At 44.2% G+C, this 18,418-nt stretch overlaps 1 protein-coding gene across 6 annotated transcripts in view; it reads right to left on the bottom strand.

The window, feature by feature from the left end:
* Window positions 1-18,418, bottom strand: part of RAD52 (RAD52 DNA repair protein) — a 322,154-nt gene that overhangs the window by 81,424 nt on the left and 222,312 nt on the right. For 5 of the 6 annotated variants that reach the window (XM_077468921.1, XM_077468920.1, XM_077468923.1 and 2 more), the window contains one exon: window positions 12,468-12,686. The exons of the other annotated variant lie outside the window; for it this stretch is intronic. In XM_077468921.1, the coding sequence (XP_077325047.1) occupies window positions 12,468-12,686 (219 nt within the window). The remainder of the gene's footprint in view (window positions 1-12,467; window positions 12,687-18,418) is intronic. 6 annotated transcript variants of the gene reach the window in all.

Genomic DNA, 18,418 nt, shown 5'->3' with positions numbered 1-18,418 from the left:
GATAAGCCAAGAGATCCACATCTGTTATGCCCCACCTTAGGCAGAGGAGCCAAAATACATCCGGATGCAGTGACCATTCCCCTTGGTTCAGCATCTGACAACTTAGGTAGTCTACCTGCCAGTTTTCTACGCCTGGAATGTATATGGCTGACAGAGCCGGCACGCGTCGCTCTGCCCACCGCAGGATGTGAGTGACCTCTAGTACTGCAGCAGAGCTCCTTGTTCCTCCTTGATGGTTGATCGCCATGGCGTTGTCCGACTGGATCCTGACCGGACACCCCTGCAGCTTCTGTGACCATGTGGAGAACCACCGCCTGATCACCCGAAGCTCCAGCACATTGATCGGCAGGCGGGATTCTTCTAGTGTCCAGCGACCCTGGGCCGAGTGTACGCCGCAAACTCCCCCCTCCCAACTAGTCAGGCTAGCGTCCGTTGTGATCACCGTCCAGTGAAGAGGAAGGAACTACTTCCCGGACTGAAGGGACAAAGACCTCAGCCACCAGAGAAGAGACTCCCTGTCTAGCTGGCTCACCCGAATTTGACAATCCAGGGATAACGAAGGATTTGTCCCATTTGGAAAGGATCTCTTTCTGCAAGACTCGAGTGTGCAATTGAGCATACGGTACCGCCTCGAAAGTGGCTACCATGAGACCCAGGAATCGCATGCAAAAAACACAGCAATGACCACCTGCGGAATACCAACAACTTCACCCACTGCAGCTTGAAGAGTTTGCAGCTTGTCTGAAGGGAGAAAGACTCTCGCCTCTGAGGAGTCCAGAAACAAGCCCAGGTACTCCAGGCGTTGAGTCGGCACCAACACCGACTTCTGGAGGTTCAGTAACCAACCAAACTCCCGATGAGTCTGTATGGTGATTGCCACATCCTCCCTTAATTCTAAGGCGAAAGCTGCTCTCAGAAGGAGGTTCGTCCAAGTAACCCACGATTGCGATCCCTCGTTGCCTTACCAATGCCAGAATTGTGGCTAGCACCTCGGTGAAAACCCTTGGTGCAGACGCTAGGCCAAAAGGGAGAGCTAGAAATTGGTAGTGCTCATCCCCAACCGCAAATTGCGGAAGCCTCTGATGCCCGACGCATATGGGGACATGCCAGGGAATGCCCAGCTGCTCCATCCTGCCGAGACAGGTGGAACCATACTTAGTCTTCCTGCAGGGACAGCTGGATGAATTCCATGGACAGACCCATCACCCGAGCAGTACGGGGTGGCTAACGGCCATGGCACACTGTGACACGGAGAGCAGTAGCACGGTCATATGTGTGCCCCAAAGCATATAGCTCACTGGCCACCCCTGGATCAGACAAGGCATGTCGCTCGATGGCCAGGCTGGGGAAACTACCAGGATCTATATTATTCAGCCTGTCACCCAGCCCAGCTGTTGATTGTAGATCACAGGAATTAAAAAATGCAGAAAAAAAATAGGATTTTTTGTACTCACCGTAAAATCCTTTTCTCTGTAATTCACCGACTGACACAGCTCCTTTCTTAGACCATCGGGTTGTTACTCCACCTTCAAGAGAGGACTAGGCAGAAGATGCTAACATGTTATAATAAAACTAGAACTTTCTAGTTCCACCCAAGGGGCGGTCCCTTAGGTAACAACCCCTTAGCCTGCTACTGCAGCCTCAGTACATCAACAAGCAGTATAACGTAGACAAAAATAGGAGGGGAGGGTGCTGTGTCAGTCGGTGTGCCTGTGTCAGCTCCCAGATGCATAGGAGATAAAACCATGCTGTGCTTAGCTGTTCTGAATAGCACTGAAGCTGAAAAATGTGTTCAGGCTTCAACAAAATGGCCGAAGAGCATCCAGTATAACGGACATAATCACAGGGAAAATGGCCGCCGGACTACAGGAAAATGGAGACAGAGCATGCTGCTCCCTGGTCACCCCAAACATGGCTGTCGAGCACTGTATGCAATGAAGACAGTGAAAAAACAGGCAGAGAAATGGAAATGGCGGTAAAACAGCGCTACAGCGATCAGCAGACACAGCCTCCAGATACCTCAGGGGAGAGACCTACACACATCCAGGGCACAGCTATACAGCGCAGTACTCCCCAGATATGAGCCCCCCCCAGGGAGCCCCTGTCTATGGCACACACACCGCTCAGCAGCCCATGCAGCATCCCCCACAGGGAAGGGAAGCTATAGAGAGCAGAGGGGGAGGTGAGGGACCCCCGAATCGACCTCCCAGGGAATGCCCAGCTGCTCAGCCCCACCGAGGCAGGGAGAGCTGTACTTACCAGTCCTGAAGAGGTGGGAGACATTCCATCACAGAACCACTCTCCAATCAGTACGGGGTGGCTGCTAGCCCGGCACACTGTGACGCAGACATCAGTAGACCGGTCATATGTGTGCCCCCCCGGGGCATTATGCCCACCAGGTGCCCCTGGATCTGGGGGCATGTCGTGGCCGACCCAGCGCGGAGCTCTGGTCTGCACACACTCGCTGGCCAGGTTGGAGAGACTACAAGGATAAGGGTATCCAGCCTGCCACCCAGCTGGCTGTTGATAGCAGAGCACAGGATATTTAATCTTGCGGAAAAGGCAAAAACTTCTGCAGAAAAATTCATGGACCGATGGGCCCGCAGGGTTCCTAGGTCCTTCTTCACTAGGCAGGAAAAAACTGAGGCTGCAGTAGCAGGCTGAGGAGTTGTTACCTAAGGGACCGCCCCTTGGGCGGAACTAGAAAGTTCTAGTTTTATTATAACATGTTCTGCCTAGTCCTCTCCTGAAGGTGGCGTAACAACCCGATGGTCTAAGAAAGGAGCGGTGTCAGTCGGTGAACGTAAGAGAAAGAAAAAATTTTGAGGACCAATGGTCCCCACCGGGAGCCAGGTCCTACTCCTAAACTAGGCAGAAAAAAACAAAGCTGCTGGAAGCAGAGTGAGGGGTTATAGCCAGTAGGACCGGCCCCTGGGCTGTACTGTGCAGTTTTGCTGTTTTTACATGTTCTGCCTAGTCCTCTCCTGAAGGTGGCGATATAACCCTGAGGTCAAGATTAAAGGTGCGGTGTCCGTCAATGAATGAAAGAGAAACAGATTATCCATCCAATAATCTCATTGTGTGTCCCCCTCTTTACTGTATATTGTTAGTTCAGCAACAGCCTATCGCAGGCAGGAAATCTCAGTCCCTTGTCAAAGTACAAAATTAGAGTGAGCAGCTATTCACCTCACCTTCTGCTTTCCTGTGGCCACTGATCCCAGTTACATTTCCTTGCAGAATGATAGCCAACCTGGCTGCCACTAGCACCTGGCCATTTCTCTTCCAAGTCCTGCTGACTGACACACACACACACACACACACAGAGACTTCCCAGGGCAAGGTCGGATGAAAACTTGTACACTGCTGTCTTCAAAAGATCACTGCTACAGCTGGCAGTCTCTCCCCTTGTCTATCTCTGCACTGTGCTGGTCTACTCACTGTCTCTCCTTGCTCTCTCTGCTGCCTCTCCAGCTTAAATCCCTCCAACTGTCTCCTGCGATGGGATCCTTCCTTCCGGGCCAGCCTCCCGAGTTTCTGCATGAGGCTTCTCCCCTCCCTGGTAAGGGGTCCCTTAAGGGTCACTGACAGCCTCCCTCAGCACTGCTTCTTCATCTTCCACTGGAATTCCTCTGCTGCTGCCATGTCTCATGCCCAAGGCAGCTCCTCCCACTAGTTCCAGAAAATTCTCCAACATTCTGGAAACAGGAGGAGGTACCAGAGAGCTACCAGGATGAGTCATCCGGCCCTGGCCTCTAGGAACCCTGACCCAGATTTAATGACTCAGGTGTAACCCAGAGCCAGCTATGTTTTTCCTACTCTCACTACTAGTAGCACACACTAGAGGGTGCTACACTAAAAATACACTAAAATTATTGGTACCCACAAACACAACATACCTTTAAAAATACACAATAAAATTATATTAAAGTGATTGTAAACAATCACCTTGTAAAACATCTCATTCATTTTAAAATATAAATGAAAGGCAAAACATTTGTGTATAGATATACAAAAAAAAATAAACAGTATAAATACAATTTTCCCTTCTTTTTTTTTTTTTTTATAAGTGATCACATTCCCTCTGTTCTCAGCTGCATACGAGCTGGGGGAAGGAGAAGCAGTACACTGAAGGGGACTAGCAGGAACACGAGGAATTTCACATAAAGGAAGCAATACAAAAAGAACAGGATACTTTCTCATATAAGTACATGACACATCAGGCACGTATCAAGAATACTAAGTGTTAGGGTAACAAACTGTTAGAATATTAAAATGTATAAATGGTTTGGGTCTTTTGAGAATTATTGACTTGCTTATGTATATCATTATATATTCTAGATATGGATAAAGTGAAATAAATGTATATATAGATTTTTACGTATATTTATGTAAGTGTCTGTTTGAAGCTTCAAATACATTTCTTGGGAAAGCAGTTCTATGTACTTCTCACATATGCCTTAATTTAGATTGAGTTGACCATTCACCTCCCCCATTGTAAGAAATAAGGTTACATTATTGTCCAAAGACACAGAGTTTCAGTATGATACAAGTTATTTCTTTATATTACAGTATTTCCTGATTAGGATTATCATTACGTGCATTTCATTTTAAACATATATAATCTACTGATATATGTAGTATTTGGTTTAGAAGATATGAAACTTGTATTGTATAAGTTAAAAGGTTTTGCTATCCCAATCTTATGATTACAGACGGTTTTGTATTTCAACATCCTGTTGGATGAGGTAGGAGGGAATTTGCTCATTCAGAATTTGTGGGCTTTTTTCTGTGGTACGACAGAGCTCAGAGAAACTTTAAACCATCTTTAATTGGGAAAAGGGTGGGGGTTTAGTTGTAGGAGTAGAAAAACAGACAGGTTTTCTTGAGAGCAGACTTGCACTCTGGCAGACACGAGGAGACATTGGAGGAGGCTGACAAACCTTCTCACACACATACACACACAAAGATACATTTATACAATCTTCATTTTAAGAATAAGAAACTCATCGATGTTATTTTATATTCTACATTTTGACACAGGTTTTTTTTGTAATATTTTGCCATTTTTATTATTAAATCAATTTTGGAGTTTTTACACGAGAACTTAACGGATTTCCTTGGAACTTTCCTCATCAATTAGAATTATTGAAATATAGTTATTAATACAGTAATAACTCAATTTCTACACAAATGCTTTAAGTTATTTAATAAATAACACATTTTTTACTTTTTTTGAAATTGTGAAAACTGTGGTAAGTCCCGCTTTAAAGAGCTGTTCACGTATGAGCTGTGTTCTTCTGTGTTACAATAAAATGTATTCCTGCCTCATTTTAATGTGACACCAGAGTTGAATGATTAAAAAAAAAAAAGAAATAAAACATGCGCTCACTGTGCTGTAACAATGCACTGCAGCGCAATACATGGTCAGGGGACTCCTGGGAAATATAAGGCGGCCAAGACCCCCGATGTTTCCCTTTTAACTCAGAGAAAGAGATTAAGGTCTCAGTCTTCAATCTCCTCCTCCTCTCCAGCCCTGCACTTTTTTAATAAACACAGTAATGCTCAGTATAGATTAGAATATATTAGAGTATAGATTCAAGACTCACAATTAATTTCTTTATTTCACTAGGACCCATAACTTTCTTTCCTTTAGATTATCCAAATCTTCCATCTTCCTGAATAATGTGTAATGTGGATCATGTGTTGAAGGTGAAGGCACTACTTACACTGAGGAGGAACACTCGTGACTGGAGTGCAGCACTGGAGTTGTGGTTGCATAGTATACCAATAAGGGAATACTCTTTGATTATCAGGAATGTTGAACTATATTTCAGCACATATATGAATATATAACTGAGTAGAGCGGTGGAGGAGTGCTCAACACATTTATGTTTAATGATTGCTGTAGCACTGTAATTGAATGGTGACTTTCACATAAGGATATTTTCTTGTTCATACATCACGGAGCACAGAGCCTTTGATAATTACTAAGTGGCTTAGTCACCATCAGGTGATTGGACACTGGCAACCCTAATTACAAGGCGAGTTCCTCCCCTATATAACCCTTCCCATATAGAGAGTACCTCAGTTTTTTTTTCGCCAGTGTCTAAGGCGGTTGGTCACGTTGAAGATGTGCTAAGAAGAGAGCTCTCTTTGATGGTCTTTGCGGGGGCCTAGGAGCTATACAACTGGATCCACACCTCTGGCCAAAAAATACGCCTAGGATGGATGGTACCCGAGCCTCGTGAAAGAAGAAACAAGGTTTTGCCTGTAATGTTTATCTTTGAGGACTGGGCTCTGAGATCCAGCACTTTGGGGCCCAAATTAAAAGTTGCACGAAAAGTTTTCTGGCAGAGTCCAGGGAAGAGGATCCTGTAAGTAGGAACCCAGAACCCTAAAGGTTGGCACAACATTACCCGCCGTGATGGGCGAAGGTTGGATCTGACTGTTTTCAGCATTTTCCTGCAGCGGCGATAAGGTAAGTGAAGACAATTCTAGGTATTTACCTTAAGGATTATCTTCTACGAGTAGTTTTTTTCATGTCTTACCCGGTGTCCTCCACTAGAGGGCGTAGGAGACAAATGGTGTTTACTTACATGCCTTCCAGAATACACGCTCAGTGAAGTTGGTCTGTGAAGCCGCTCACCTCCTCAGCTGCACGCTCTGCCACATAAACTGAAAGGGGATCCTGTAGCCTTGGGGTCCCACAAAGTCCTCCAGAGGTCTCCTCCCCTCTCGGCCACTGCCATGATGGTCCTACATGCGCGCAAGGGGCGCACTTTTACGCCGTGCACATGTGGTGTGCATGGCGCATCAGTGCGCAGGCAGCAATGTTTAAAGCCCAGGACGTCGGAGCCCCTGTAAGTGGTGGGACACAGAGCTGTGGGCAGTAAGCATCTCAGTGGATTCGGATCCAGGCATACCTAAGACACCTACTCGGCATCAGGTTGTGCAGACTAAGCTAATGATTATATTGTAAGACTAGGGCAGTGATTGTATCTATACTAGTACCTCTGCTTTTGCAGCTTAGGACTACATCTCCCCGTAAAAATGGGCACTAAGAAGTCACCGCCTAGATCTAGGGGTTCTGGACATGCCTGCAGGATACCATCCCCCCCGAAAGACTGGAGGCAGCCTCACAGGATGAGTCATTGCCCCTGTAAGGCTTTGCAGCCTCTCCCGATGTTGCAGCCCCTGTGTATGTCACTGAAGACACTATGAAAGGTGCATTGGATGGTTTAGAAGGAAGGATTACTACTTTAATCACAACTTCCTTAAAGATTAGCAGAAAACAGGCTAGATCCCCTGCCTCTGCTCTAGGTTCCTTATTGGATGAGCAATCTGAAAATGATGAAGTACCCCTATTCTGAGATGGGGATCAGGAGCAGTCAGAAGAATTCAGGGGATGAGGAGAAGCTTTCTTCTTCCTCTCAGGCCCTCAAGGTGCAGGTACAATATTATACTGAGTTGGTGCGTGCCACATACAAATTGCCCTCTCCTGAGGCTGCCATATCCTCCGTTTCCTCCTTGGGATCCTGGAAATCCCCACAGGCTGCGTATATCTTTCCAATTCATCCCTTGCTGGAAAAATTGTTGTATGAGGACTAGGTTTACCCAAATAAGCTATTTTCTCCTCCTAGAAAGTTTTCCCTTCTTTATCCGATAGAGGAAAAATTCACCAAGAAATGGGGTGTGCCAGCAATTGATGCGGCTGTTTCCTGTTTAAATAAAACCCTAACCTGCCCTGTGGACAATGCACAGGGGTTCAAAGATCCAACTGGCAAAAAACTGGAATCTTTATTTAAAGCCTCCTTTTCTATGGCTGGCGCAGTGGTCCAACCTGCAGTTGCAGCAGTTGGCATGTGCCAATTCCTAAAGGAACAAATTAAGTAGGTGGTTAACCTCCTCCCCACTGAACAAGTCGAGGTTTAGGCAGACCTTCCTAAGGCCTTATATTTTGCAGTTGATGCCATGGATTCTGTTCAGCAAGCATGCCGCCTTACTCTCCTGCTGGTACGCATGCACAGGTCCCTTTGGCTTAAACATTGGGAAGCTGAGGCTTCATGCAAAAGATTTTTGACTGCGTTCTGTTTCATGGGGAACACTTGTTTGGGGATGATTTGGACAAATATAGCCAGAGGATTACCGGGAGCAAGACCACTTTGTTGCCGGTTAAGAAGAGTAAACGTCCCTCATTTAGGTATTCTCTTTCCCCAGCTCCTGGAGCCTCGACCTTCAGGTAGTGGCGACTGCCTCCCCAGTCCAATACTATGGGAAAAGTCCAAGGCCAGGCCCAAGGGCCAAAAAAGTATTGGGGTCCAAGATCTGTTAAGCAGAACCCCAAAGCCTCCTTATGAAGAGGCGCTCCTGCTCGCCCGAGTGGGGGAAAGGCTGCTGCGGTTTGCAGACGCCTGGTGGGAAGAGGTTCAGGACAAATGGATAAACTCCACGGTGTCTCTGGACTACAAGCTGGAGTTTCAGGAGCTTCCGCCATCCTACTTTCTAAGGCCAAGAGTCTCCAAAGATCCAGAAAAAAGGAGGCCCTTGCTTCTGGGCTTAGAACACCTGTTATCCCAGGGGGTGGTTATAGAAGTAGCCAAAGAAGAGCAAGGCTCGGGGTTCAACTCAAACCTCTATACAGTTCCAAAACCAAACAGGGATGTCAGACCTATTCTAGATCTAAAAGACTCAGTTCCTAAACATCCATTCTTTCTGCATGGAGTCAATCCACTCAGTGGTTTCCACCCTTCACGGAGGAGAATTTCTGGCATCGCTAGACATCAAAGATGCATATTTACGTGTGCCAATTTTCTCCGCTCACCAAAGGTTTCTAAGGTTTGTGGTGGAGCAGCGCCACTTAGAGTTTGTGGCCCTACTTTTCTGTCTTGCTACCGCACTTCGAGTGTTTATGAAGGTTCTAGCCCCGCCCCTGACAAAGCTAAGGGCTCGAGGCATAGCAGTAACAGCTTATCTGGATGATTTTCTACTCGTAGAACAGTCCGTAGCACGCTTAGACAGCAATGTGCTCAGCACAGTGAAGTATTTAGAGTACCTAGGCTGGGTCTTCAATCTAGAAAAATTCTCCTTACAGCCCCTAAAAAGGCAGGAATATTTGGGCATTGTCATAGACACAGTCCAAAGCAGAGTATTCTTACCAAAGTCACAAGCCAAAGCCATAAAGGATTTGGTCCAAGTAGTCAAAACAAGGAAAAATCCTTCCATTCAACTATGTATGAGGTTAATAGGGAGAATGGTAGCCTTATTCAAGGCTGTTCCTTATGTCCAGTTTCACTTGAGACCTTTACAGAGCAACATCCTATCTGCCTAGAACAAGGGAGTTCAAGCCTTGGATCTTCCAATGTGCCTGTCAACATGGGTACGCCAGAGCCTCAATTGGTGGTTACTAACAGAGAATTTACTGAAAGGAAAATCCTTTGTTACAGTTACTTGGAATGTTGTAACCACAGATGCCAGCCTTGTAGGCTGGAGAGCAGTCCTGGAAGAAGCTTCTTCCTAGGGAGGATGGTCCGAAGCAAAAGGGCTCTTCAATCACTAAGGATGAGCTCAGGCGTGTTCGCAAACAGCATGTGTAGAGCCCACCAGGAAGTCGCTACTGGGGAGTGCTAATCACAAGCAGTGAGACATTTTCCGATCTTTGCAGCCACGCATCGGGACAATGTATCACTGCTTGTGATTAGCGCTCTGCAGTGCCAACTTCCTGGCGGACTCTGCACGTGCTGTTTGCGAACACGCTTGAGCTCATCCTTATCAATCACCAAGGGGGCAACAGGAGTCTGGATGCCAAGAAGGAGGTGAATCACATTTTAGCTTGGGTAGAAAAGCATGTCCCCTGCCTGTCTGCGGTCTTCATTCCAGGGGTAGAAAATTGTCAGGTGGATTTTCTGAGCCGCCAGCAGCTGTGTCCAGAAGAATGGTCTCTAAAACCCAACATATTTCAGGCCATATGTTGGAAATGGGGTACCCCGGATGTAGACATGTTAGCTTTCAGGTTCAACAAGAATCTGGACAGCTTTCTTTGTGTCAAGAACAAGGGATCCGCTGGCACAAGGGTCAGATGCCTTAGCGATTCCGTGGTATCAGTACTTTCTGATCTATGCGTTCTCTCCAGTTCCGCATCTCACGTGATTCCTTCAGAGGGTCAAAAGGGCAGGGAACCTTGGTATTCAGAGATCGTAAAGATGGCAGAGGGAAGACCTTGGGTTCTTCCGCTACGCCCAGATCTACTCTCACAGGGTCCAATATTACATCCTGCCTTACGAAGTCTGAATTTGACAGTTTGGCTGTTGAGACCCACATCCGGAAGAGCCGTGGGCTCTTGGGTCCAGTCCTATCCACTCTGGTTAATGCTAGGAAGTCGGCCTCTAGGCTCATCTCTTCCAGAATCTGGAAGGCATATGTTTCCTCATGTGAATCCAGTGGGTGGCATCCTAGACGGTATGCCATTAGCAGGATTCTTGCCTTTCTTCAATTGGGCGTAGAAATGAGGCTGGCCTTGACCACTATCAAGGGCCAGATCTCAGCCTTGTCTGTATTTTTTTCAAAGACCGCTTGCCTCTCATTCCTTGATTCCAGCCTTTGTTCAAGGGGCACTGCGCTTGAATCCACTGGTTAAGCCTCCCGTGTGCCCGTGGGATTTAAATTTGGGTTTTGTCCGTTTTACAAACTTTTGGTTTTCCTAGTAGCCATATCCTCAGCTTGGAGGGTATCGGAATTAGTAGCTCTTTCATGTAAGGATTTTTCACAAAGAGCGTGGTGTTGCGTCCTCACCCGACTATTTTTGCCGAAAGTGGTTTCAGGATTCCATCTGAATCAAGATGTGGTCCTACCATCCTTTTTTCCAGATCCGTAGGCCATGGAGAAGTTGTTACACTCTTTAGATGTTGTAAGAGCAGTCAAAATCTATCCGCAGGCAACGGATCAGATACAAAAGACTGATTGCCTATTTATAATGCCAGAAGGCCCCAAAAAGGGCCAGGCAGCGTCAAAGTCCACTATCTCTAGATGGATTTGACAGGTTATTATTCAGGCTTAGGTGCTCTGTTCAACAAACAGAATCAGATTACACTGGTCACATGAATATCTCAAGACCATGTGAATCTGAACCCCTCACCTTATACTGTGCCCAACCCTGCATCAATATATAATAATATTGCTTAAATAAAATGATACCTTGTGTAAAAACACAAATTAGAGCAAAAATCAAAAACACTGGTCATCACAAGTAAAACAAATATAGTCCACAAAAATGATGTATGAATAAAGTCCAACAAAAATTCTAAAATATAAATAAAGTCCAACATAAATTGTACACACCTGTGATGAGAGTGATACAACACAACAAATCCAAATAAAATTCTTCAAACATGTGAGCCGTGTTATATCCACCACCACCTGTATAGTGATTGACTCCTTACCAGAAGAACATGAACCCCCCATAACAGAGGGTCACAAAAGGTGTAAAAACGATATTGCAGGCTCTCACGCCGTCAGACTGTCCCTCTGATCTTATAATCTCCACAGCCTAGGATTAGCTCAGTCCTCTCCAAATCCTCCCCTCCCGCACAAAGCTCTCCGTTCAATGCAGTTGCACATAAAAAAATAGGAAGGCTCCAAATAGTGTAACACCTTAACTTTTAATCGTATAGAAAATATATAAAATTCACTTACAAACACTGGATTACATCAGGCCTCGAGTATGGTGCACCGGCCGGACGCACACATACAAACCTGTGCTTTCTGGAGTAACAATTGCAGACACGAGGTGACGTCAGCGTAATACCTTACGTCGTCCAGTGCCCCTACATTCACTAGATTCTATCAGGTGGATGCAAGAGGGCATAAGGATGCCACCTTTGGGTGTAGTGTGCTGCAGGCAGCAGTATAGGTCCTCACGTCCAATGGCGGTCTGTGTTTCTGATCTGTCTCTCCCTCCCCTCAAATTTGGCCATTGCTCTGGGACATCACACTTAGTAATTATCAAAGGCTCTGTGTCCCATGATGTATGAACAAGAAGATAGGATTTTTAAAACAGCTTACCTGTAAAATCCTTTTCTTGAGAGTACATCACGGGACACAGAGCTCCCGACTGTCTTCAGGATTATACGTTGGGATACTTATTGCTTTGCTACAAAACTGAAGTACTCTTCATATGGGAGGGGTTATATAGGGGAGGAACTTGCCTTGTAATTTGGGTTGCCAGTGTCCAATCACCTGATGGTGACCATGTAACCCACTTAGCAATTATCAAAGGCTCTTTGTCCCATGATATACTCCGAAGAAAAGGATTTTACAGGTAAGCTGTTTTAAAAATCCTATTTATATGTGATATTCGTTATATTATATGTTTTAATACAACAATGAAGGTTGACATATAGTCGTTACATGTATTAGCAGCGTGGCAACATTGTAGTTTATTCATTTTTGTCAGCAATACAGATTCATATTACCTGCTCTTTGCGGTGTTGTTAGATTTCCGTGTGATTGATTCCACGAGGTCTGTCGCATTGGCTGGCGCTGGTTGGCTGGGCGCTGAGGAGTCTTGCTGCGTGTTGTCATCTGATGAAGCCCAAGGGGTGTGGGCAGGGTCAGAGCAGACTGGACACTACCATTGGAGAAATTTTCCACTTCTACAGCATCCAGTGGGATATCCCAGAGCTCAGGATCATCTGCAGCCAAACATCGGACAAGATAACTGGATACCACACCAAACACTGCACACATTTTGTTGTGTATAAAAGCGATATATAAAAGACAACTTTTATTTTCCATTTCAGACAATCAGTATCCACCTTTCACTAGGAATCCTGGGCTGCATTGACCATTCTTTGGTTCCACTCAGGAAGGAAGCCCAGTCGGTGTATGTGTTACGATCAGGTGTGTTACCCTCTCAGAGATTTCTAGTTTGTTCCAGAATTAGTACTTATACCATCAAGTACAATTTATACTGATATTACATTTTAATGGGCTGAAAAGAACATATATTTATATCTCCTTGGAGAGCCTCTGGATTCCAGGCCTAGACAGTATATAGAGACTTTTCTTCTGTTTAGGTTGGGACCAAGGCCCATTACCCTTCTGCCACTAACCTCTGCCTACTACTCATGTCAAGTAGCAGGGTCACTGTGTTTGTGGCAATAGACTGCTCAATGGAATGGGAAGAGCTTAGTGCTGACTTGGACAACAGTGGCGCTGTGGTGTACAGTCTGAGCCTGTAATCTACAGGGCCACAAAAATTATTTTAAAATGATCACAGGCACGTGCAAGCACCACAAAACCCAACTGGTATCAATACTATCAAGGCTTCCCATAAGGTAGCTGGTAAGGTATTTTGAACGAAAGCCTCAGTACATAGCTAGTAACTTGGGGTAAGATATTCTGAGTATGTGCGGTACCATTTAATAGCGTACCCATCTAGTCCAGGGGTTTTATTTGCAGTGAAGGTGGATATAGCCTTGTCCATTTCTTCTTCAGTAATAGGTAAGGCATCCTCATCAAACAATCCTGTTAATGAAATATTCAAAAAGGAAAACACTGCGCTATGCCAAACAAACACCAAAAAGGCTTCAAAACAGCTGCCGACACTTCAAACAAAGTTCAATAAATATAAAATAGCAAATAGTGTGGCGCTGAATATATATAACAAAACCATACATAATAAAATATTTGATTGTGAAAAAACAGAATGTGAATATACAAACAATGTGACATAGAAACTGTGAGTACTGAAAAATATTAATAACTGAAAAGTGAGTCCCAAAGAAAAAGTCCACGTATATTAAGTGGTGCACCAATGTTGTGGTAGGTATTTCTCACAGGGAAATCAAGGAGTCCACAGATCAGGTGAAACCAAGAGTATCGACTTGTCTGAAGTAATTTAAAAATATAGGTAGAATACTCTTACCAGAAAAGATGGACTCATCAGTCTTACGACAGTTGAGTCAACAGCGCTTGGGGTCCAAACATGGAACCAAATGATGAATTGAGGGTAGTCCGAATATTTTTCAGTTCTCACAGTTTCTATGTCACATTGTTTGTATATTCACATTCTGTTTTTTCACAATCACATAATTTTTTATGTATGGTTTTGTTATATATATTCAGAGCCACACTATTTGCCATTTTAAATCCTGTTAATGAGACATCATTCAAATACCAAGCCAGTTCATCTTGAGTGTATGCTATTCTGGAACTATATAGGTCAGTATAAAAACTAGTGAAAATACTGGTAATCTCCTCCCTTTGAGTATGATACACCGAAGAACCATCATATATAACCGAAATAGAGGTAGGGGGATACACCGTTCGGGAGAGATATGCCAGGATTTTACTATTCTTATCACCGTATTCAAATAGACATTGCTTCTGGTATAATAAATTCTTCTGGGTTTTCTCTAGCAGAAGCAATTCTAGTTGCCTAGCACAATTTCTCCACAGATCATAATTTGGAGGAAGAGGGCTTCTTAATATACTCTAACTCAGCAGCAGTAACTGCTTGTTCATAAGAAAACACTTTCCAGGCCCGGGCATCTCTCAGCCTTTTGATCACCCCTGCAACAGAACCCCAAAGGGTGGCCTCAAAGGCATCCCAGGCCATTCCCTTGGGAGTGCCCGCAGTATTTAATGATCAGTAGTGACATATTTCTTTAGCGGTCATAAAAGTAAAAGTTTCCTCTGTTAACTATAGCGGACTCAACCTCCAAACCTTGTAACCCTCCCAGGTCAGGAGACTAAATCTCAGGGGCAAGGGGGGATGGTCTGAGATTGCTCTTGGCAAGTAATGAATGTCTACCACCCTAGGAAGTATTTCAGTTAAGACCAAGCACATGAATCAAGGAAAGTGGCTGCACACCAACGTAGCAAAATTAAATTTATTAAATGCTCCATGAAAAGTACATGACACATACCACAAGTGCAATAGCCATAACAGAGGTGGACGCGTTTCATGCAACTACATTGTGCTTACTCATAACCTTGAGGTGTGCCACTGGCATTCATTAAAAAGCCCCCCCCCCCGTATCTACAGGTGTGGGTAGGGGTCAGTACCTGTCCCAATTGCATATAGTGCTGTGTCTCATTATAGTGTGATATAAAAGAATAACTCAAAGCATCAAATACACATCAAAGTATAAAGAACACCAGGAGCCTCTCAAAACTAAGACACAACACAAATGCAAGTGGATACCAACAGACAATTGACCACGATAGACAACATTTAGAACCCTGAAACTATAGGCAAGAATAACATTTTTTATAAATATATACATATAAATATACTACACATACATAAAAAAATGAAAAATGAAATAAAGTAGGGAGATAAGCTCCAAATACACAAAACAAAAACAAAAAGGAAAGAAGGCCAAAAATACAAATAAAATCAGTAGTAGTAAGCAATCATGATGCACACAAACATAATTTAAAAAAGTAAATACAAGATAAAATTAACGTGAGTTATGTGCGGATGTCTTATAGTTATATGATAACCAATAGAGGAACTGAATTGTTAATAACAAATTCTAAGTGACCAAATTTACACTGACCAGGACACAGTGGAGAAAAACACACCATATATGGGACTGTGTATACCAAACATGTAAACTCCCAACCTACAGACAAATTAACCACTTGCCTACTGGGCACTTAAACACCCCTCCTGCCCAGACCAATTTTCAGCTTTCGGTGCTCTCACACTTTGAATGACAATTACTCAGTCATGCAGCACTGTACCCAAATTATTTTTGTTCTTTTTTCCCACAAATAGAGCTTTCTTTAGGTGACATTTGATCACCTCGGGGTTATTTTTTGCGCTATAAATGAAAAAAAGACAGAAAATTTTGAAAAAAAACAAAATTTTCTTTGTTTCTGTGATAAAATTATGCAAATTATAAATTTTTCTTCATAAATTTTGGCCATAATTTATACTGCTACATATCTGGTAAAAATGACCCAAATTAGTGGATATTATTTGGTCTTTGTGAAAGTTAGAGAGTCTACAAACTGTGGGCGAATCATACAAACTTGATCACATCTGATGTACTGGTGGCCTATCTCATTTCTTGCGACCCGAACAAGCCAGCAAAGTACAAATACTCCCCAAATGACCCCTTTTTGGAAAGTAGACAGTCCAATGTATTTAGTAAGAGGCATAGTGAGGTTTTTGGTGTTGTCATTTTTTCCCACAATTCTTTGCAAAATGAAGATTTTTTTGTTTTTATTTTTTTCCCCCCACAAAATTGTCATTGTAATAGGTTATTTCTCTCACATGGCATGTGTATACCACAAATGACACCCCAAATTTAATTCTGCTACTCCTCCCGAGTATTACGATACCACATGTGTGGGACTTTTTTTTACAGCCTGGCCACTTAGAGATGCCCAACATGCAGGGAGCTCCATCACGTGTTCTAGGAGCATATATTACACATCTAAATTGTTGACTACCTATTACACTTTTAAAGGCCCTGGAGCACCAGGACAATGACACATGACACTGACGTGGCACTGATGGCACGTGACACTGATGACAGATGGCACTGATGACACATGGAACTAATCTGTGGCACTGATGAAACGTGACACTGATGTGGCACTGATGACAGATGGCACTAATATGTGGCACTGATGACAGATGGCACTAATACGTGGCACTGATGACAGATGGCACTAATATGTGGCACTGATGACACGTGACACTGACAGGTGACACTGGGGATACATGGCACTAGGGACAGGTGGCACTGGGGACACATGGCACTAGGCAATGGGGACAGGTGGCATGGATAGGTGGCACTGGGGACAGGTGGAATTGATAGGCGGCACTGGGGACAGATGGCACTGATAGGTGGCACAAGGGACAGGTGGGCATGTGTGTGTGTGTTTTACTGTGTGTGTGTGTGTGTGTGTGTGTGTCTGCACTCACTGTCAGTCGCTGCAGCACGGAAGCTCTCCCTCCTCACACGCTGTCTCTGTGTGAGGAGGGGAGCCGGCGATGAGAGATGTATCTCATATGTTTACATATGAGATCACCGCTCATTGGATAGCCCGATCGAGTGCTAAATGGCCACTGTGATTGGCCATTTAGCACGATCTGTGATTGGCTGTGTCCGAGGGACACGGCCAACACAGAACTTCCCCGATGCGCGCCCGTGGCTGCGAGCATTAGGGAAGTAAACGGGGGTGTCCAGGGACGGCCCCCCGGCAGATAGCATCCGCTCTGTAGCCGTCTTTTGGCTATAGGGTGGGCGCGAAGCGGTTAATAAACTAGAGAAAATACAGAACTATAAATAAACATGTAGAAAATCTCTGTCTAATTATATCATGACAGAAAAAGTTGGCCATAGAGAGGGGGATTGGAGCAATGAACTAGTGGACAAATATGAAGTGAAGAATGAAGTAAAGTAATAGACTACCTGAATAAAGGTTTATTAGAAAGTATGTAGAAAAATATATGCCCAAAAATATAAAAAATTGTATATTTTGAAATTGTATGTGTCAAAGAGAATCTTGCTTAGATGGTAGATAGGTGTTGGGAGTTTAGTCATAAAAATGACATCTCATTCAAAGTGCAAACCCATGGGAATGCGAGTCTGAAGATAGAATATCCAAAACACCTCTCTACGACATAACAAGCAGAAGGAATCTCCTCAGAACTCTAATCCTGTCTTTGACATGGTGGATTGTTTGCCTCCATGCCACAAGGTAAAATGTTTAGTTACATTTGTGTATTTATTTTTGTCAATACTATGAACATGTTCTTCATGTCTAGAGGCGATTCAGTTCGCATTGTGCGCTATACAAGTATTTCATTCATTCATTCATAAATTCTATCACGTACACGTCTGGTCGTCCTCCCTACATACTAGACACAACAGGTACTACATGTAAAAAGGTATATCACAAAGCTCGTGTTGCAATTATAGGAGGCGTCAATATTAAATTCTCTCATTAAAAATATAGGAAAATAGGATTTTTGTACTCAACATAAAATCATTTTCTCGGTAGTTCACTGACTGACACAGCTCCTTTACTTTAGACCATCGGGTTGTTATACCACCTTCAGGCGAAGACTAGGCAGAACATGTTAACATGTATAAAAACCAGAACTTTCTAGTTCCGCCCAAGGGGCGGTCCCTTCAGTAACAACCCCCCAACCTGCATACTGCAGCCTCAGTACATCAACAAGCAGTATAACGTAAAGATTAGGAAGGGAGGGTGCCATGTCAGTCAGTGAACTACAGAGAAAAAGATTTTACGGTGAGTACAAAAATTCTATTTTCTCTTACGCTCAGCTCCTTTACTTTAAGCCATCAGGACGTCCCCAAGCAGTGTAAAAACGAGACGTGGGAAACAGCATGAAAACTTCACCCACAAAAACAGAAGTGCTCCCTAACAGGGGAGT

This window comes from Lithobates pipiens, unplaced genomic scaffold (assembly GCF_037356315.1).
Source record: "Lithobates pipiens isolate NorthernLeopardFrog02 unplaced genomic scaffold, aLitPip1_a1.2 Scaffold_8, whole genome shotgun sequence".
Lineage (NCBI taxonomy): Eukaryota > Metazoa > Chordata > Amphibia > Anura > Ranidae > Lithobates > Lithobates pipiens.
Note: the sequence above shows the minus strand (reverse complement) of the source record. Positions and strands in the feature narration are given on the sequence as shown.